General features: G+C 40.6%; 2 protein-coding genes across 6 annotated transcripts in view; one reads left to right on the plus strand and one right to left on the minus strand.

Moving 5' to 3' along the window:
• USP9X (ubiquitin specific peptidase 9 X-linked) overlaps nt 1-12,178 on the minus strand; it is a 482,368-nt gene extending 470,190 nt beyond the window's left edge. For both annotated transcript variants that reach the window (XM_072817572.1, XM_072817568.1), the window contains exons 1-2: nt 12,109-12,178; nt 7,255-7,349 (exon numbers count right to left, since the gene is read on the minus strand). The gene's annotated coding sequence lies outside the window, so the exon portion shown is untranslated. The remainder of the gene's footprint in view (nt 1-7,254; nt 7,350-12,108) is intronic.
• Nucleotides 12,179-12,279: 101 nt separating this feature from the next.
• Nucleotides 12,280-21,506, plus strand: part of MED14 (mediator complex subunit 14) — a 66,300-nt gene continuing 57,073 nt past the window's right edge. For 3 of the 4 annotated variants that reach the window (XM_072817573.1, XM_072817576.1, XM_072817574.1), the window contains exons 1-3: nt 12,280-12,929; nt 17,322-17,348; nt 19,649-19,754. In XM_072817573.1, the coding sequence (XP_072673674.1) occupies nt 12,715-12,929; nt 17,322-17,348; nt 19,649-19,754 (348 nt within the window). In that variant the 5' untranslated portion in view covers nt 12,280-12,714. Of the gene's footprint in view, nt 12,930-16,516; nt 16,694-17,321; nt 17,349-19,648; nt 19,755-21,506 lie in introns of those variants that run through there. The other variant, XM_072817575.1, reaches the window with a different exon arrangement.

The raw sequence follows: 21,506 nt of genomic DNA on the forward strand, positions 1-21,506 counted from the left end.
GAAATAGTTAAGTTCTAGTTAAGGCAGCCCAGGTGGCTCAGCGGTTTAGTGCCACCTTCAGCCCAGGGCGTGATCCTGGAGACCCGGGATCGAGTCCCATATCAGCTCCCTGCATGGAGCCTGCTTCTCCCTCTGCCTGTGTCTCTGCCTCTATCTCTCTCTCTCTCTCTCTCTCTGTATGTGTGTGTGTCTCTCATGAATAAATAAAATCTTAAAAAAAAAGAACCTTCTAGCTAATTTTCCCTGCATACACTTTTTAGATTATATTAGTAAATTTTAAGGGGATATAATAAGCATGTGTCAATGATCTAAAGCACTGGAATATTCTGTGAACTTAAAATAGTTCTATGATTTATAAGAATGAGAGTAAATTGAAACTATGTTTAGTGACTAAAGTTTTATATGTTTTTTATACTAAGAAATTAGTACAAAATTTATCCAAAGATTATTCGTCAATAAATTCAATCTAATGTTTAAAACCTAAACAGATGTTTACTAAAGATCTGGATAAAAGATGCTTGTTAAACTGTCATCTAGTGAAGCACCATTTTATATTTTGTAATCTTTAACATCTTGTGCAAACAATGAAAATGTATTTGTTCCAAAAGACCAACATATGAAATTTAGGAAGTTTAAATAATGAGAAGTTTGGCCTTAGTTGTATAAACTAGAACAGTGACTTGCATTAATTTTATAGATTAAAACCAAGAGAAGACATTCTTCTTACCTTGTAACTATAGTAAAAAAAAAGGCCATGATTTAAACTTATTTTTTGTGTTTTTTAAAGTGAAAGAAACACAGTTTATTGTATTTTTTCTTTCTTCCTCAAAGACATTTATGACTATCTGTACTAGATATTCCTAGAATTTGCACCTAATGACAAAATAATTTTTCTGATTATCTTTAAAATTTCCTAAGTGAGTCAAAGAGAAAAGGAAAAACTGTAAAAGGAGAGAAGGAGTTGGTTTCCGAATGAAGTTAGCACTGTAAAAGCTAAACACCCATTTTGACATATGGTTGTTATATACAGCTTCCCACAAGAGTCATTAGAGGTGTTTTAACCAATAACTTGGGGTCTTGATCATTTTATCAAGTCATAGCACTGAAAAGTCAGCACTTGTTAGTATTCAATGTATGGAAAAATAACGTGTTTTCTCTTTCTTAGATGGGATAGTCTCTGTGAGTTTTTTCCTGTTGTTCTAAGATACGTCTAGCACCTCTCAGAGGAACAATCTTATACATGTCAAAGTTGGCCTAAGGTGGCCACTACAATTCCAAATTATCCTCAGGGATGTTATGCCAGAAGTTAGTATATTATTAGCAAACAACTCCCTGAGAAATTACCTGACACTCAGTTAAACAAAAAAATATCACTTATACATGACTTCGGCCCTTAACTCTAATGTTAAGTTATCTCAACTGCTCAGTGGAAAAATCAGCAGCCTCCTAGAGGGCAGAATATTTACAAAGATCTCTTCCAAGGCCAATTTCTCAAAAGTTCTCAGACAACACACAAGATGATGGAACACAGAACATAGATAGTATTAAAAGATTGTTCAGGGGCTCCTAGGTGGCTCAGTCAGTTAAGTGTCTGCCTTTGGCTTGGGTCGTGATCCCAGGGTCCTGGTATGGAGCCTCATGTCAGGTTCCCTGCTCATTGGGGAGTCTGCTTCTTCCTCTGCCCCTCCCCCAACCCCTTGCTTGTGCTCTCTCTCAAATAAATAAAATCTTTAAAAAAAGAGAGAGACGTATTTCATGAGAGGACACCAAAGTCTGATCAGAACTCTAAAATCCTAGGATGGAATAACAAATCTGACACCGAAGGGCCAAAAAGATCATCAGAGCCCAGATTCAGTGCAGAAAGTATGTTATTAGTGATAGAGATGCCTCAAGTGGGGGAGATGCAAGGAGCTGCAGATGTGCACATTATTACTGAGTGAAGGGTCCTGGTTCATAGTAGTGAGGGTCCTGACCGTACCTTGGTAGAAACTCTAAATTATCCTAGCCTAATCAGTCTAAAATCACAAGGGACAAATCTGTAGTCCAAGAAAAATCAGTTTTTGTTGGCCCACTGTGGTGAGGGACGCTGGGGACTGCTTTGGCTAATGAGTGGAGAGCTACTGAAGACCTGGCTGTTATGTGTGTGGCAAGGGATCAAGGATGAGTGGCGGCAGCTAGGCTGTCTTATATGCTTCAAGCTATGACATAGTTGGGACAGAATTATGCCCTCAACAAGGCTTGCTACTTTAAATTTGTTTCAATAACTACATTATGGCCAAACCAGAAAGATTTCCCCAAAGCTGATAAAAATTCCATGGATGGAACACTATGGAAGAAGCTATTCAAAGCCTGAGTGCTACAGATGCTCCAGACCGACTACAAAATGGACAGAATGAAAGCTCCCATGATGAACCCCTCACTTTAGACAACGGCTGAAAGGATGTTGTGGTCTGCCCTACCCCACTTCCAGGTAGAAGACTACTCTCTTTGTTTTTAATACTTGGAAGCCCTGTGTGCGTGGTAGGCAGTGATGACAGAGCCAAAAAAATGCCTAGGATAAAGATGGGCAATCCAAACAAGGCAAAGACTCTGCAGTACAAGACAAAACTAAGGAAGGGGATATCAAATTCCCTCCAAAGTAACGTGTAAGACAATGCGGATACGGCTGTTTGAGCAGGGGCTACCCATAAGGAGACTGATAGGATGAGTACCAAAGAAATTTGGTCTGGATATTGAGCCATGGAGGGAGGGGCAGCAAACAGTGAGCTGTCCACCCAACTGGAATTGAGAGTGCCTCTATGAAACCAGATCCCTCCACAGAAATCGTTCTATTGGAGGAATTGAGAAGCCAAATAAATGGCTGCCTTAAAACACATTCCTCCTCCAGTACCTTTACTGCTTGACCATGAACCAAGTATTCTGATTTAACTGCCTTTAAGGAGAAAAGGGACTAAGGATGGGGGTTGAGGTTTCTTCACTCCCAGAGCAAACCAGAGGCCTTAACCTCTAATTAGGATACAGTGAGGTAAAGGGAGGGCAAGGAAGCAGGATAAAAATTTTTATGACTCACTTGAATACCAGTGCTCATTCACAGCCATGTATTCACCTGGCCAGAACTAGAAATGAAATAATATGAAGAGGGGAATTAACTGTAACCATCTGAGTCTGGCTTTTTGGACCCTTGTTGTATGCCCTCTGGAAAAGGGAGACTGCTTCTGCTTGGACGCATCTCAGCGGGTTCTGGACTTGCCACCCAGACACTTACCCACGACATTCCATTTGCAAAAGAGCTACTTGTCTGCTATCGGGCAGGCACTTGGGGAGACTGAGCATCTCACAGTACCTCCGGGTTACACTGCACCTAAATTGTCTCATCTTAGGTGGGTCTACTCAATGCTTAGAGTTAGAAAGGCACAATAGACTTTTCTTATTTAATGAAATGGCATGCCTAGTCCCACAGGTGTGTCCTCTTCACATTAAGATATTGTGGCCACAGCTTTAGGGGCCACGGTAGCTCCCCCTCCTACATCACTCACAGGGGCAGCCTCCAGTTATGTAGGGACCCACTTCCAGAGTGTCCCTAAAAATGCCTGGGCTTGGCTTATTGATGTCTCAGCCAAACTAAAAGCTGATGAGGTGTCCTGGGGAGCAGCAGCTGTCCAACTCCAACAGCTCCATTAGAAACACTGTGGTGGGATCCCTGGGTGGCGCAGCGGTTTAGCGCCTGCCTTTGGCCCAGGGCGTGATCCTGGAGACCCGGGATCGAATCCCACGTCGGGCTCCTGGTGCATGGAGCCTGCTTCTCCCTCTGCCTATGTCTCTGCCTCTCTCTCTGTGTGACTATCATAAATAAATAAAAATTAAAAAAAAAAAAAAGAAACACTGTGGTAAGGACTGGTTTAGTACAATGGGTCAAATTGAAAGTCATCACCCTTGCCTTAGGCAGTACTGCTGAGGACCATCCATGTTGTGTTTTCCCTGACTCTTGGGCTATGGCTAATGCCCCAGCTCTCAGGTCAAGCACCCGAATGATGACTGACTGGTGTAGTAAAGACACCCCTCTGTGAGGCTGAGAACTCTGAAGAGCCATTGCTACAGCCCAACAAGACATCTCTATAGCCCATGTGGACACTTGTAGAAGGGGTCCACACCCGCTAAGACTGAATGCAGCCATATGGCCTATCAGGCTTCCAAGGAAACATCTCCTTTGGAACAGCCGAGTAGGGAAGATCAGGACTGAAAGAGTTGGAGCAATAGGAGACTGGTACTCCATATTTGTGATCCCACTCTGACAATCTCTAGTCCTTCCTCTCCTTTTTTCCCCTCTGGTTCTAGTGCCTGAGAAACCTGACTGATTTCATCCTGAAGCAGCAGTTAGACCACAGGAGGAAGGTGACTACAATCTTTGCTTCTGCTACCACTTGGTTTCAATTGTTGGGGGTGGAAGAGCACTGACCATCAGAACAATCAGTTGGTGAAATTCATAAGCCCTAGAGTATCCCTACCATGGCCTGCTTGATGACAGGGGACATCATGGTTCCACCAAGTTCTACCATGGTGCCTCCTATCTGAAATGGAAAAAGATCTGGGTGGAGGTGGAAGTTGGCTGAGTGCAGAGAGACATACTGGCTACTGACTTAGAACAAATGAACTATGTGGTCATGGAAAGGAAACAATAACCTGATAATGGGACACCTTCATCCCTATGAGGTGTGTGTGTTTGGGGAAGGGGTGGGAACATTTAATGCTTTCTTTGTCCCCTTCACCGAGCACTGTAGCATCACAAAACTGTCACATGGTTCACATGAGTCAAGCAGCAGCTGCAAGTGACATGACCCTACTGCTGGGCTTGTTATCTCATCCTTGTGCTATGAACACAGAAAAACTAATGTGGGCTTGGCCCAGTGGAATTACTGTGTTGCACTGGACACCCTCAGGATGGCAGGGCTATTCTGCTCTGCCTGATACCCTAACAAAAAAAGGAGGACTATTCGGCTGGGCCTGACATCTCAGCTCTCTCCTATGTGTACCAGTTCAATCTTGTTTCAATTTGACTGCTAAGAATTAAGATGTTGAACCGTGGGCCCCAGGTTTCTCAGCTATGATGCAACTCACTGATCACAGGGTCTCCATCTGGGCCCATCACATCATGCCATGGGACTTGGGGACATGAGAACCAGAGCTATTGTGGTGATGCCCCTGTTGTCTGCTGCGCTAAGGCTTACTCTGATCACGTCGTCACTTTTGGCACCTACGGATGGCAGGTTTATTCCTGGCAATTTAGAGGTTGGTGTTCTTCCCTAACAAAGATAGAACAAGACACAATAAAATTTTTATCTCTTAATGAAGAATATAACTATTTTTTATTCATGATAGGCACACAGTGAGAGAGAGAGAGGCAGAGACACAGGCAGAGGGAGAAGCAGGCTCCATGCACCGGGAGCCTGACATGGGATTCGATCCCGGATCTCCAGGATCGCGCCCTGGGCCAAAGGCAGGCGCCAAACCGCTGCGCCACCCAGGGATCAGAATATAACTATTTTTTAAATGGCTTCCTTCTTCCTTCTTTTTCCTTTGTTCACACATTAGAAATCACTCATTTAAAAGATAATGGGGGTGCATGGGTGGCTCAGTAGGTTTAGTGTCTGCTTTCAGCTCAGGTCATGATCCCAGGGTCCAGGGATCGAGTCCCACGTTGGGCTTCCTGCTCCGTGGGGAGCCTGCTTCTCCCTCTCTCTCTTCTACTCCCCCTGCTTGTGCTTTCTCTGTCAAATAAATAAATAAAATCTTAAAAATAAAAATTAAAAAAATAAAAGATAATGAATTTTACAAAGAGGTATCTGTACCCCCATATTCACTGCAGCGTGAACATACACACACACACACATACAGAGACAAAGGAATATTATTCAGCCATAAAAAAGAAGGAAACCCTGCCATTTGGATAAAATCTTGATGGCAATATGCTAAGTAAAGTAAGTCAGACACAGAAAGACAAAGACTATACCATATGATCACACTTACATGTGGGAATCCAAAAAAGTCAAACTCATAGAAATAAAAAGTAGGTTGGTGGTTGCCAGGGGCTGGGGTGGGGGAAATGGGGAAATGTTAGTCAAATGGTATAAATCTCCAGTTATAAAATGAATAAGTTCTGAAGATCTAGTATATAGTATCGTAACTATAGTTAACATGTGTTATATATTTGAAAGTTGGTAAGAGAGTAGATCTTAAATGTTCTCAGTCCCCAATTTTTTTTTAAGTAACTGGGACGTGAAATAAAAGATACTGAATTTTAGCACAGCTAGAAATTTTTAAGATTATACATTTGGATAAGTTTTTTGTTTTTGTTTTTTGTTTTTGTTGTTTTTAGAGCTCCTTGCAAACATTCTTATTTCAAGGCCTGAAACCAAAGTTAACACTTTCATCTCTTTTACAAGCAAGCATAAGTTTCCTTTTAGTTTTTTTTAATGTTAAACACTCTATAAATTACACAAATGTTTTAAAAATCTGGAAGATGGGACGCCTAGGTGGCTCAGTCAGTTAAGCATCTGCCTTTGGTTTAGGTCATTGTGGGGTCCTAGGATTAAGCCCCACATCAGGCTCCCTGCTCAGCAGGGAGTCCGCTTGTCTTTCTCCCTCTGCCCCTCCCCCTGCTCATTCTCTCTCTCTCTCTCTCAAATAAAGAAAATATTTTTAAAAATCTGAAACATTATATGTGTTTTATCAATCAGCTGTTGATTAGGAAAGAAAAAAATCTGGACCTTTAGTTGACTACCTGTATTCAATTTTTCAAAACTTTTTATCATGCATATTCCCACACCTACAGAAAAGAAGAAAAGGAACAGAGTATAAAGAACTTCTATGTAGCCATCATCAACTTTAATAATTCTCAACATGTTGCCAGTGGTATTTCATCTACCTCTGCCCACTTTATTTTCCAAAGTGTTTTCATAGAAACCTTAGACACTTCATTTCACATGTAAATCCATGTAAGTCAATCTTAATCCTAAATAAAAGAACACAATATAAATAGAACTACAGTGTACAGATGAAGAAATATACCTGTCCCATTCATTCATTGAAGCCAGAAGCTAGGCATACTATGCTAGTGCTGGGGCCATGACAGAGAGAGCCACATTAGTACAAGAAAAGACAGTTAGTTCATAGGTAATTAAGGTGAAATAACAAATTTAAGAATTATTACTCTTAAGTAATGATGATGGTAATAGTTAATATTTATAGATCACTTACTGTTTGTAAATGTTAACTCATCAATTCTTCACAATCATCCTCTGAGGTAAATACTAGGATTTTAATCTAAGTGATCTGATTCCAGAGGCTGTGCTCTAAGGGGGAAAAAAAAGAGAGAGAGAGACAGAGAAACAGAGAGACAAAGAGAAGACTACTTTAATCTTGTGGTAAAAACAATGCTATTTGTTCACCAAACCATTTCATTTTCTTCCTAGGCACACAAGACTGTATTTCGCAGCTCCATGGCCTTTATTTTAAGAAGAATTTATTATTGGGGCACCTGAGTAGGTGGCTTGGTTGAGTGTTTGACTCTTGATTTTGTCTAAGGTCATGGTCTTGGGGTTGTGAGATTGAGCCCTGCATGAGGTTCTGTGCTCAGCATGGGGTCTGCTTGACCCTCTTTCTCTTCTCCCACCTCTAAAATAATTAATAACTCTTAAAAAAAGAATTTATTACTTAAGTATAGTTGACAGACCATGTTATATTAATTTCAGGGACACAACATAGTGATTTAACAATTCTATATGTTAAGCTTTGCTCACCACAGTAAGCGTAGTCACCATCTTTCTCCATATAACATTATTATAATATTATTGACTACTCTCTATGCTGTACTTTTCATCTCTGCAACTTATTATAACTGAAAACTTGTACCTCTTAATCCCCTTCACCTATTTCACCCATTCTTCATTCCCTAGCCCTCACTGCAGCATTATTTACAATAACCAAGGTATGGAAGTAACCTAAGTGTCCACTGATAAATGAATGGATAACAAGATGTGGTATATATACAATGGAATATCACCTAGCCATAAAAAAGAATAAAGTCTTGCCATTTGAGACAACATAGACTAACCCAGCTCCTAGCCATGTGACTAATTCTGACTAATGGGATGTGGGTGGACACTAAAAAAATCTCCTGGTTAAAGTGATGGCTTCCCAAGGTAGAAGGAGCCTGGATCTCTGGGTTAGTACTTAGAGTAGGATGGGCATCTCCATCAGGTAATATCTTTACTGAACTTTGTGAGCACAAGAAATACTCTTACTGTTAAGTCACTGTGATTTAGTGGTTTATTATGGCAGCTTGTGTAAATTAACAGAAACAGTTTAAACTTTAACAAATCATGAAATTTTTAAAAATACTGAAATGTACAGAATATATTAACAATCATCTCTTTCTACCCAGATTTAATAGATATTAATATTGTCACATTTCTTTCAGGTATTTCTTCAGTAAACCCATTACATAGAACTAATAGCTAACAACCAATAAAGCACTGCCTCATCCCTTACCCCTCCCTAGATGTAACTACCATCCTGAAAAGCTATGTCATCCTCATTTACATTTTTCACTTTGACTACAATATATGAAATTATAGCGTTATTTTGTGTGCTTCAAAAATGGGCAGAAATAAGAAACAAAACAGATGAGTGAAGAAAAAAAAAGAAAGATACAAAGCAAGAAACAGACAGTTAACTATATAGAACATACTAATGGTTACCAGAGGGGAGGGGGTGGATAAAATAAGTGATGGGGAATAAGAAGTACACTTGTCATGACAGCTCAAGGTGATGTATAGAACTGGTGAATCACTATGTTGTATGCCTAAAAACAATATAACAGTGTATGTTAACTACACTGTAATTAAAATTAAATTTTAAAAAATAAAAAATAAAAATGGACAGAAATGTATCAATATCAAAAAAGATTGCTGTTTTCATTCAGTATTGTTTTTGAGATGTATCTATGTTGTTACATATAGGTTTAATTCCTTCATTTGAACAGTTACATAGAAATACAGCAGTTTGGGGTGCCTGGGTGGCTCAGTTGTTAAGTAGACAACTCCTGATTTCAGCTCCAGTTGTGATCTCAAGGTCTTGGAATCAAGCCCCGTGTCATGCTCTACACTAAGTGAGGAGTCTGCTTGAGGATCCTCTCTCTCCTTCCTCTGCCCAACTGTGTGCTCACACTGCATGTACTTTCTCTTTCTCTAAAATAAACAGATCTTTTTTTCTTTAAAATATTTTATTTAAAAATAAATAAATAAAAGATTTTATTTGTTCATGAAAGACAGGGAGAAAAAGGCAGAGACGTAGGCAGAGGGAGAAGCAGGCTCCAGGCAGGGGGCCTGATGTGGGACTCGATTCTGAGACTGCGGATCACGCCCTGAGCCAGGGGCAGGTGCTCAACCACTGAGCCACCCAGGTTTCCCTAAAATAAACAAATCTTAAAAAAAAAATAGCAATTTACTCAGCCATTTTGCTTCTACAATAGGGCAATGAAATTCCTTTTACATTCCTAATATCATATAGTCAGGGGAGGCCTCGCTAAGGATTTTCTCATTTACACAGATACTGGAAGGATGAGAAACCAGCCACCTGAGCTGGGACAACTGGGAAACAAGTGTTTCCCATATTTGGAACAGTGGACAAGCCCTAACATTGTGGAGAACAGCAGGTGCTAGACCCAGTGAGGTTATAGGTGTAGTAAGCGAAGGAAAGAGTGGCATAAGAGTGGTGAAGAAGCAGGCAAGGGTCACTTTGTTAATGGCTTTAGAGACCACAGTAAGAAGTTTGGGTTTTCTTTTACAGGCAAAAACTATAAAAGTGTTGTCTTTTTCTACATTGGTCAGACCACACTCACAGTATTGACTTCCTTTCCTCAACTTTACCATCAATGGAGCATCTCTTGAATGAATGCAGTTACTGCTTTTGCAGTCTGCTTTGGAGGAACTGACTGTAGTATCTTGTAAAAAAAAAAAAATTACTTTTCAATCTCTTTCCCACTCATTTGTGTCTGAGGGGCAGTTGTATGCTTCAAAATGAAGTTATATTTATCACAATTCTATTTTTCTATCAAGAGGGCTTAAAAGGAAATATTCTTTTATTTCTCCCTATTTTGCAATCAATTTATTAAAATCAGATTGACTTCATGAAAGATCTCAAATGTCTAGGTCAATTGAAGAGCCAAGGAAATATCATGCTGCTAGTTCTGAAACTATCTGAAGTGTGAAGAATCTGGTGATGACCAAATAGAGGAATAATTAGTAGTTATGAATGAAAGAATTATGTATATATACTACAAAGCCAAGCACTGTACTATAGGCTGTAAAATTATAAATTACACGATTTACAAAAGTGATTCGGAGGAGTCATTCCTTTAGTAACTCAGCCAAACTTGCTAACAATTTTTCTCCTTCCCCATTCATTTCCTCACTAGCACTTCCTGTATTTGTCTAACAGCTAAACTATCAGGTTGGGAGGTGGGCTATCACCCCTTTGAGCTTTCATTTGTATTACCTCCCTGATCACCAACAATTCAAGCATAGCACCTCTCACAGTTTTATTCCTAGATTTTTGCCTTGTTTTCCTTTAGAATATCCTTTTTAACAAGTACTTTCCAATTTTTAAAGATACCTATTTCAACTCACAGATATTTCAATAGAATCTAATCTGATGGATGTGGGTGAGATTTTCTCTATTCTAAAACAAACCCATCCAATTAATTTTTTTTTCTTTTATTTGCAAGTTGGTCATACTGTCTCTGGAGACCCTTACTGACAAATAAAATGTATACCAAAAGACATAGTGTATAACTGTTTAATATATGCAATAAGGCAGAGTTAAAACCCTATCAACATCACACAGAATGAGAATCTGAGTTAGAAAAGACGTTAAACACCATCTTATACGACCATTTATCTTTCGCGTGTCTGTAACCACTTTTTTTTTTTTTAACGCAAGTCAATAGTTTTCAAGAAGAGTGGGGGAGAACTTCAGTAAAACAAACAAAAACTGCAAAAGAAATGGTACCATTCTAGCTAACAGAAAAATGTTTGTTCCCTGAGGTTACTTGCATAGGGAGGGATGATAGTCTCTGCCCCCCAGCAACTGCACTATCCATAAGTACTCGGAAAGCATTTTGAGGAGTACCATGATGCTATTAAGTGTAAATATGCTTAAAGGCCACAAAAGAGAGCAAGCGACTATTCTCCAAAGGTTACACCTTTGGGAGACAAGTGAACGGCCTTCAGGAATGACTGAGAATTACTAAGTGGGCAAAAAGTATTTTATAGATGAAAGAACAAGGGCATCTCTTACACCTAAGAGTTACAGATAGGAATCCCCAAAAGGATGTTTGAAAAAAGAGTCATAGGAATTGTTATTTTTTTAACAGTGGATTTCTACCTTAGCTGTACAATAAAATCACCTAGGAAGCTTTTAAAACCTTCTAACACAGACCTCACATCCGACCACTTAAAGCCGAACCTAGAAGGATGGCATAAGTATTTTTTAAAGCCCCGCCCCTCACGCCCCGCGATTCCAACGTGCAGGCTGGGTTGAGTCACCATTTTAAAGCAAGAAGCAAAATACTAAACGTGGATTTTGAAGGGGAAAAGTGGAGGTAGCGCATAGAAAAAGACCTGAAAACCTTAGGAGGACAGGGCGTCGACTGCAAGAGCAGGGACAAGAACTGAGTGAAAGCCAGCGGTAGAGGATTTAAGGGCTGTTTCTGTGGTAGAACTCCCGGGATTTAGGGGGTCGGAAACGAGATATACGTATATCCAACTTCATTAAAGTGAAGTTATTCTGCCAAAAGCCCTGCTCCTGCCCCCCATCATATTTTCTCGCATCTTTTCCCACAGTTAAAGAAAAAAAAAGCCAACAATGACGGAAACGTTTGCTATCCCACGAAAAGCGCATGAGCAGACTGTGGGAGGAGCAAAGATCTGAGAAGCCACAAGAGCGCAGCCGCCACAATTTCTTCGCGATTCCAGAATCACAACTCACGAACATCTTGGGAGGAAACCTCCCCAGTCGCGTTTGGCCCCATTGGGGAGCGTTGATAAATACCTCACAGTACTTTGAAGCCTTTTAAGCACCGGCGGGCGGCGAAGGCAAGGGCGGGGCAACTACTGACGTCCGCGGTGACGCCGCCAGCTCCGCCCTCACACCCGTTTCCGGCGACGCACAGCCCCCGCTTCCGCTTTCCCGGCCCGCGCGCCGGCCCCGCCCCACTCCCACGCGCCCCCCAGCGTCACGGCGCCGGACAGTCGGGAAAAAGGCACAGGTTGCTGTCGGAAGTCCCCCTGCAGGTTCCCTTCCGTTCAGCCTAACGACTTCCGCTTTGAGCCGTCAACATGGACGCTGCGGCTGCCTGGCGAGGCTGCCTCTGATCGGTTGCGGAGGCGCAGCTTCTCTGCGGAGGCCGTCCCGCTTCCCCGCCCTCCCCGCCTCCCCCCGCTTTCCCCCGCCCTTCGCTCCAGTCTCTGGGGCCGGCGAGCTCGTCGCTACATGGGGGCGGGCCTCCGCGGCTGGCGCACGGCTTCCTGTTCGGAGGCGGCCTGGCGGTAGGCGGTGGCGACTCTGCCCGCGCCCACTTAGGCGCGGTGACCGAGCGCCCGGGAGGCTCAAGGGCTTCATCTTGTGCCGCTGCGCCAAGTCCGGCCCTGCGCCGCCATGGCCCCAGTGCAGCTGGAGAACCACCAGTTGGTCCCGCCTGGAGGCGGTGGCGGGGCCAGCGGTGGTCCCGCGTCAGCCCCTGCGCCTCCTCCTCCAGGAGCCGCCGTGGCGGCGGCCGCTGCAGCCGCGGCCAGCCCGGGCTACCGGCTGAGCACCCTCATCGAATTTCTCCTGCACCGGGCCTACTCCGAGCTCATGGTGTTGACGGACCTGTAAGTGCCGCGAAACCCATGCCTGCTCCCCAGCAACCCCCCCCCTCCCGTCCGCCTCTTCCCGCCCAACCAGCTTAGAGAGGCTCGCACCTCCCTCTCCCCAAGGGGCTGCTGTTTTCTTCTTTCCTCTGGGCTAGTCTAGAATTTCTAAACTCGTGGGGCTCAACGGAGGTGGAGGAAAAGCTTTGCGTTTGGGGTCTTTCTCGAGATGAAGCAACGGAGACTTGTTAATTATGCATGTTAGACTCACTGAAAATCCCATCTTTGGGATTTTTGCTCCAGTTGCCAACAGAGCCCAATTGATATCTTGGTTGGAAGCTTTTTAGTCGAAAACCCAAGATTAGGGTTTAAGAATACATACTATTTGAATTCCCAAAGACAGGAAGTCTGTTTTACAGCGTCTTGACGGTATGTTTTAAACGTAGGGTTGTAATTGCTTCTGACAGAGTTTGAACTCAGGAGATGTATTGTGTATAAAATAATCTAAAATTTTGGATTCCTAGGTTGTTTTTTCCTGAAATGTTTGGGAGTGTTTGAAGTCCTAACGCATTTAGTATAAGAAAAAGCTTTATGTTACTGGTCTTCTGTTATTGTCTCGGAGTATGAAGGGAGTTTATAAATCACCAAGTTACCAATGAAATGCCTTGGGACATGATTAGAGTGTTAATCCCTTCAGAATAGGATCAGAATACACTAATGATTTTCAGTGTGTGTAGAAAAAGCACTATAAAATTTTGAGGCATATATACCTTAATTAAAAAACTGTTTTACATTTTTAAATCCAGGTTCAAAAAAAGTAAGAATTTTAGGTTTTTATCTTTTATGTTGTTAGACTGTAGATCAACAGTTGCAGTTGTATGTATACAATTGAAAACATATACATTAGTTTTCAATTGTATACATTCGTATGTAGATCTTAGTCTGTAAAGTAGCACAGTAATTTGTTACCAGAGACTTAAAATATTTGTTTGCAGATAACTGAAAGTTAGAATAGGTTCCACTTATTCCTGTAAAACATCATTCCACCCAATTTGACATATGGTACTTTATTGAATGGAACAGAAAGAAGGCTACCCCGTCTAGTGAGAAACTTAAGTAGCTGTCATGATTAGGTCCTATTGTAGTAATGTAATTCCCTGAACCAATTACTGTTGGATTTCATAAAAATTTAAGGGTATCCATGAAAAAATTATGTATATATGAAGCTCACCTACCCAGTGTATAGCTATGGAAAAATGTTGAAAACGATGTCAGTGGTTGTGTAATTTGTATAATTTGTTCTTTCATAGATGATTTGAAGAAATTCTTTGAATTATATACTGTGTTCTATTTTACAACTTAATTATGAAGAAACGTCTATTTTATTGCAGTAGTATAAGTATATAGTTTTAATCCTGCATCCTTTATATGATGATGATTCCTATACTTCTATCTCCAGCAGAGACTTCACTGAACTCCAGACTATATATCCAAATGGCTACATTTAAATTCCTAATGGCATTTCAGTCAATTCCACTTAATCCCCCCTGCCTCCGCCCTGCCCCACCCCTTTCCAATTTTACTAAAGATTATCTCCATTCTTCCTGTTGTGGGTTAGGCCAAAAATTTCAAGTAATTCTTGGCTCCTCTTTCTTCCAGTCCCATACTTAGTACATCAAGTCTTGTCACCTGATTTCAGAGTCCGGCCACTTTTCAGCATTTCCATTGAGTATGAATCCTTCGCCCATGTTAACTGTAGTATGCCAGTTGATGTCTCTACTGCTACCCTTTTCCTTTTGCAATTTTGTCATCCATAAAATAGCCAAGAAGATCCTTAAAACTTTTTTGCTCACAGCTCTCCAGTGGTTCTCCATCTCATTTAGAGTAAAAACATTTTATAGTCACCTGTATATGGAGTGACTATAAGACTTATGGTCCAAATCAGGACACTTTTGAGCATGAAAGGTGGTGGTGTTAATAATAATGGGTGGCACAGTTGGTTAAGCATCTGACTCTTGGTTTCAACTCAGGCTGTGATTTCAGTCATGAAATTGAGCTCCATCCTCAGTAGGGAGTCTACTTGAGATTCATTTTCTCTTTCCTTCTCCCCCTCCCGCTTGCATGCAAAATGAGCACGCCCTCTCTCCCTCTCCACTAAATCTTAAAAAATGATATCAGAGCATCAGGCATAAACCAGGACTTTCTTTGGCAAACCAGGACATGTGGTCTCTGCCTTCTCCTTCCCTCTTTGTCCTCATTTCCTAATACTTTTCCTCTTTGCTTATTCTATTTCAGCCCCACTACCCTTCTTGACATATTTTTGATAGTGCCAGGCACACTTTGCTCTTCCCCCAGAAATCTGTGTGGTCTGCTTTCCCATTTCTTTTAATTTAGGTCTTTGTTCAGATAGAACTTATCAGAAAGACTTTCTCTGACCACCCCTGGAAAGCACTCTGCCCCTGCTATCTATTCTTTACTCACTGCTTTATTTTTCTCTTATCGCTCCTGGGTACCATTAGTTTATTTTAATTAGTTTATTTTAATACATTAACAAATTAGTTTTTAGAATACCTTGACAATTTCAGTAGTTTGATTTTGGCCGCAGATTTCTGTTTTTCCCCTTCTGCTTGTCTGCCTCCATCTTTCCCCCAACATACATGCTCTCATCTGGGAGTTTACACTCTGCCTTGATTTCTTAGGAACTTAGGTTCTACTCTTTTTTTTTTAAACCTGTTTTAATTAAAATTAGAAAATGCTAGGATCTCAGTCATGTAAACTTGTCTTATTACACTTTGGTGTAAATAAGTGTGACTTCAAAAATTTGCATTTTAGGACTTTTGCCTTAAATAGTGGATTTGTTATCCATAAAAGGAATTTTTTTTTTAAAGATTTTATTTATTCATTAATGAGAGGCACAGAGAGAGAGGCAGAGACACAGGCAGAGGGAGAAGCAGGCTTCATGCCGGGAGCCTGATGAGGGACTCGATTCCGGGACTCCAGGATCCCGCCCTGAGTGCCGAAGGCAGGCGCCACACCCCTGAGCCACCCAGGGATCCCCCATAAAAGGAATTTTTAAATAGATTAGGAGGAATTGGGAGGAAAGAGATGCAGACAACAAGGCCTAATCTTTGTCCCGGAAATGATACTGCCTCTGACTTTGAGATCATCCTTTTAGGGAGGGTCCCTAGGGCAGGAGAGAAGAGACCAAACAATGTTTCCTGTTCTTTCTACCCCCCAAAGGCTCTCATCTTGTTTCTCTCTATCTCTTATGCGCACACCAGCATCCATGGTTCTCATTCTTTCCCTCCCTTGAGGAGGAGGGTTGTGGCTTCTCAAGGGAATGTTCTCAGGAGCTTTCACATGTAGAGGAACTTGCCAGTAGTTGTTTTTCCTTGCAGTCTTACAAGGCCTTAATTTCTACTTCATATGATCTCCTGGCCCTTCCAGCTTCTACCTAGTTTCCTTTATCACTCGGATCATAACTTCAACTTCTATCTCACTGTCTACTCTCAGAATTATTAACTGTAAGCCAGAGCTCATTTTAATAGTTTCCCCTCCTTGTACCTTGAACTCTGGTTTTATTTTTTTTTCTGCACCTGTGGCCTGTGAGTGGGAGAAGAGAACCTAAGTGGTTCGGTGTGTGTTCTTGAAAAGGGGATCAGATGTAGAGGAGGCTTTAGAGCTGCTCAGGCCATTGAATCTTGGGCAGGCCATGAGATAGAAACTTCCCGAATGAATGTGGTGATTCAGGAGGCAGATAAGGACCTTTGTAAACATCATTTGAGGTGAGTGTGTTAAATAGTATAATTTAACAGGGTAATTGGTGACATTGGTTGCTGGCTGTTATACTAGAGAACTAGCAAAAAAGAAATAAAAACCTTACTGGAGCTTAAAAGTCCTCATTTACATCTAACCACCATGCAACATCATAATTAGTGTAAAACCCTTGGCTGACACTGGTTCTTTTGGGTGTTTAGCTTCCAGTTTTACCCACCCTGACAAAACATGGAGAAGTTACTGCTTGGAGGCAAGGCTCCATTGGATACAGGGAAGCTGGCAACTAGTATTCTACATCTGTGACTATTTTGGTTTTAAAAATATTTTCTCTGACTCCATGATAGAGTAGTGTGTTTAATGTAAGGCTTGAGCTTTTTAAATGTTTGAGGCTCATGCAGTACCTTTTGGACCATCTTGAATGGAGAGGAATGTTCCTTTGTTGGTTTTTTCCCCTATAGCCATATTGCTAGAAACTTATAAAAAAAAGAATAGGTAGCCTCGCCAGCCCGTAGTGGCTATTTATCCAGTTTTTCTGAAACACTAAGATATATAATAGAGTCAACATAAAGACCATTGTCATGTTTTGATGAAGGTATGTATATATTTAGTCATTTTCTTTTTTTTTTTTCTTTTTAGACTGCCAAGGAAATCTGATGTAGAAAGGTGAGTATGAAAAAAACTTAAATCTGTGTCTATGTTGGTTTGTCTATGAGAGTGTGTATGTATGAGAAAGAGAGAAAGGGTGTGGGTGTGGGTATGGGTAGTAGGGCTGTGGATTGGAAACCTGGTCCAGAGAATGTAGGGTGGTGTTTCACACCATTTGTTTAGGGCACCTTTGGAAATGTGATTTCCTCATCCTTGACAGTTCAACAATTCTTGGTGTGAGACCAGCTCTGGACCTTGTGTTCTAGAAACCTTTATTGTCAAGTCCTGAGGGGGTAGGAAGATGTAGAAGATACAGGACTTAAGAAAAGAAGCTGAGGAACAGACTGATTTCAGGAAGTTGGCTGCTAATTTACCATTTGCCACGATGATGCTGTTAGATGTCGTTAGAGAACTGACATTTGTCTTCTGCTATTGCTGTTTCATAGTTGAGAGAATTTTGATTGAATTGGAGTTTGGGGCTTAAGACCCAACTAAATTAAATACCAATGTTTCCATAGGCCAAAGGAACAAGATAAATTGTTTCGGAGTAATCCTGTGATGGAGGTTTAAATTGTCGCCATGGTATAGGCTACATGACTGTATGTCTGGCATTACTTATGCTCCTTGGTTGATTTTTTTTTTTTTTTTCCTAAATACCAAGTCACTAGGGAGGATTTATTACTGACTATGCTCCCCACCCCCACTGCCAGCTATCTTTCTGATGGAATGAGATCAAAAGGTAGAGATGGGAGAGACAGTTGAAGCATACTTTTGTTATGGTTTGGCTGGCCCATTTTAAAGGAAGGAAATGTAAATTCGGATTTCTTATGTCCACTCTGGTGTCTGAAGGGAAACTGGGCCTTGAAAAACTGATTCATGCTGCTGATCACTTGAGATTGCATGGAGTTGAAAAGTCATGTTAACAATAGTTTACAAAGGTGGGTGTTTGCTTTCCAGTACAGGAGCTCATTTGGGGAACCAAGTTAATAATATACAGATATGTTTGCTCTAAGAGAAGAGTAGAGAGCTCACATGCTCTGTAAGTTGTTGCTGAGTTGGAGTGACAGTAGTGAGGCCCCCAGCAATGAGACGGTGCCAGGTCTTAATGTACATTTTCTGTTTCTGCTGTGCTCCGGCCTTGTGAGTAATGCTCCGCTTGTTTTCTTTCTTAAGATCTCTCACAGATACTGGCAAAGAGTCTTAATTGTATCTGTGCCCTTGCTTTTCTTGGTACTATCAATAATCGTATTGCTGGCTGAATCTTAAGGAAGTCTTTCAGGTTTTTTGTAGGCTTGCTAGGACTTAGATTCTGTGGTCCTCAGTCAGGATTATATTTCAACAAAAGCTTTTATTTTGGTGCATTGCCTCATGGTGTTGCTATTGGTGAGATGCAGAGATGTGGGTTGGAACCGGAGGCCATTGAACAGCTGTACTGAAATTAATATAGGTCAGAGTCCACTTGGAGAGAGGTTGATGTCCTGCTGAGTCCTGTCATCAGTCCTGGCCTGTCGAATATTTTTTTTCAGTACCTTAAGGTAAACTATGAAAGTGGTTTTTCAGTTTTAAAGCTGACAGGAAATTGAGAGGTCTTGCTAACACACTGACAACGTAAAGCTTTTAAGGCTTTATGAGATGATAAAAATACAGATGAGTATTGAGAGAAAAAGCATTGTAGTGGGTATAGAATAAAAATAGATATGGGAAGACCATCTAGCTCTTATTTTTAGTGCTTAGCTTACTTTCTTTAACTTTGTTTAGATGACTTAATGTCTAAGTTTTTCACTAAAATTAGTTTGGTAAAGTTGCATAGTTCTTTAATTATTCAGGTGTTTAAATCACACGCTTGCAAGATGGGAAATGGGCTCTTGGTTTTGTAGAAGTGAGACACTTTCAAGCTTTGGTAAAGATCTGTTTCAGTTCCTTTCTCCTACCAAAAAGGTTGCTAATTCATAACTCGTAGTCTGAATTCTGAAATTCCTAACTCTAAATTTGATTTCCTTTGTGAGCTAGTTAACTTTTACATTGTATTTTTATGTTTGTAAATTGGATACATTTTATTAAACAGCTTTTATTGTTATACAAAATTAATTTTTAAAATGTGATTCTGATTCATTGCTAAAATATTTTATTGAATTTTATTGAATTTTATTGAAAATAAAAAACAGGCAGTATATAAAATGTGACAATAATTCATATTTCTGTTCATTTCATTGTAATGCTCATAAACAAAGATTGATTCGTATTTCAGTCCAGATGAAGTAAATTGTGAAATACTTTTTCAAATGTGTTGGTTCATTAAGAATTGTTTTATTTTATAGGAAAATAGAAATAGTGCAGTTTGCTAGCCGGACACGTCAACTCTTTGTTCGACTGTTAGCTTTAGTAAAATGGGCTAATAATGCTGGCAAGGTGGAAAAATGTGCGGTAAGTTAAATTTTTCACTTTATTTTATAAAAAATAAGTTTTTGGAATGTTAACTTATAATAGACATAGTTTCTAATTTTGGCTTTAATTAATATCTGCTGATTTGTTTTGAGGGCCATTACTTAAGTGAGTAGCCATATTTTTGGATGAAAATGTGTAATATGGGATGCCTAGGTGGCTCAGTGGTTGAGTGTCTGTCTTCTGCTCAGGGTATGATTCCAGGGTCCTGGGATCAAGTCCCACATCAGGCTCCCTGTGGGGAGCCTGCTTCTCCCTCTGCCTATGTCTCTGCCTCTCCCTCTGTGTCTGTCATGAATAAATAAATATAATTTTAAAAAACCCTAGAAGATGTGTAATATATTTCTATAGAAATTTAGTATTTGATCACCTGAGCAGAAAAAAAGAGTATCTGGAAACACCGTTACTCTAGAAGACATTAAATATGAGACTTGAACTAAAGGAGGGAGAAACAGCTTTATATCGTTATACTTCCTTAGAGTGTGCAAAGTGCTTCCTTGAACTTTGCCTATTGATTCTTGAAAACCCTGAGTATGGCAGAGTTGTTATTTTTTTCTTGTTTTACAGATGAGGGAATAAGGTTCTTAGTAGCTAAATGGCTTCTTCAAGGTCACAGCTAATAACACCATTTATCTGATTCTCCATACCCTTGAGTGAGCACAGGTCCGGCATAGGGTATGGCTGATGAGACTTAAGTAAGGCATAGCCCCTGCTCTCAAGAAGCTCATAGTCTGTTAAATCTTTTGAATTCAAAGGAATGACTTGTAGTGAAGTGTACCAAAGATGCTAAAATCTGCCACCCCCCCTCAAAAAAGAAAAGAAACCCAAGTATGAGCTCATTATTGGGGAGGATGACGCCCTGTTAACAAACAAAACACATGATTACTCTCTTCTGTTTTACTTCGGTCAATTCCAGTGAGGAGAATGGAAAGAGAGTAGAGTACTCTTTCATCTTGGAAAGGATAGAATAATTATCATAATGAGAGCATTTATTCACTTTAATTGAGGTCAGCTTTACAAGGCCAAGTAATCTAGCCACTGTCAGTTATACTTGGAAAGTGGGTAGATTCTCTAAGTAAGCATGACACTGATGCTCATTTTTTTTTCCATTCAATTATGTAATATTAAATTTTTTAAAATCAGTTTTTACAGGTAAAGGCAGAAAAACAGCTTTACACTGGTTAAATTTTACTTGAGTACTTTTCAGAATCTCTTAAAGTTTAGTAGATTTCCTGGATAAATTAAAATGAACAGCCACCCAGTTAGTGTAGAGGTACTATAATAAATTTCTTTTTAGCACCCTGACAAGCTAAGTCAAAAATATTTTTATAGTACTTTTATATTTGCAAGTCTATCAGGGCTTGCCTCTTCCACTTTAGAAATGAATCTAGGACACAGTTGTGTTTCTGCATGTGATTTCCTGAGCTTTCCCCTCCATTGTATCTGCTGCATTCACTTTCCTTGGTTTTTACTAGGTTCCCTCGTCATTAGACACAAAGCCTATGTGAAAGTTGCTAAAGTAAAAGGAGAAAAGGGATTGTGAAGAAGTTGAGAATTGTAATTTCTAGAATAATAATTTTTTTTAAAGATTTTATTTATTCATGAGACACACAGAGAGAGAAAGAGAGACAGAGACACAGGCAGAGGGAGAAGCAGGCTCTATGCAGGGAGCCCAATGTGGGACTCAATCCTGGGTCTCCAGGATCTGGCCCTGGGCTGAAGGCAGGCACTAAA

Source organism: Canis lupus, chromosome X (genome assembly GCF_048164855.1).
Source record: "Canis lupus baileyi chromosome X, mCanLup2.hap1, whole genome shotgun sequence".
In the NCBI taxonomy this organism is placed as follows: domain Eukaryota; kingdom Metazoa; phylum Chordata; class Mammalia; order Carnivora; family Canidae; genus Canis; species Canis lupus.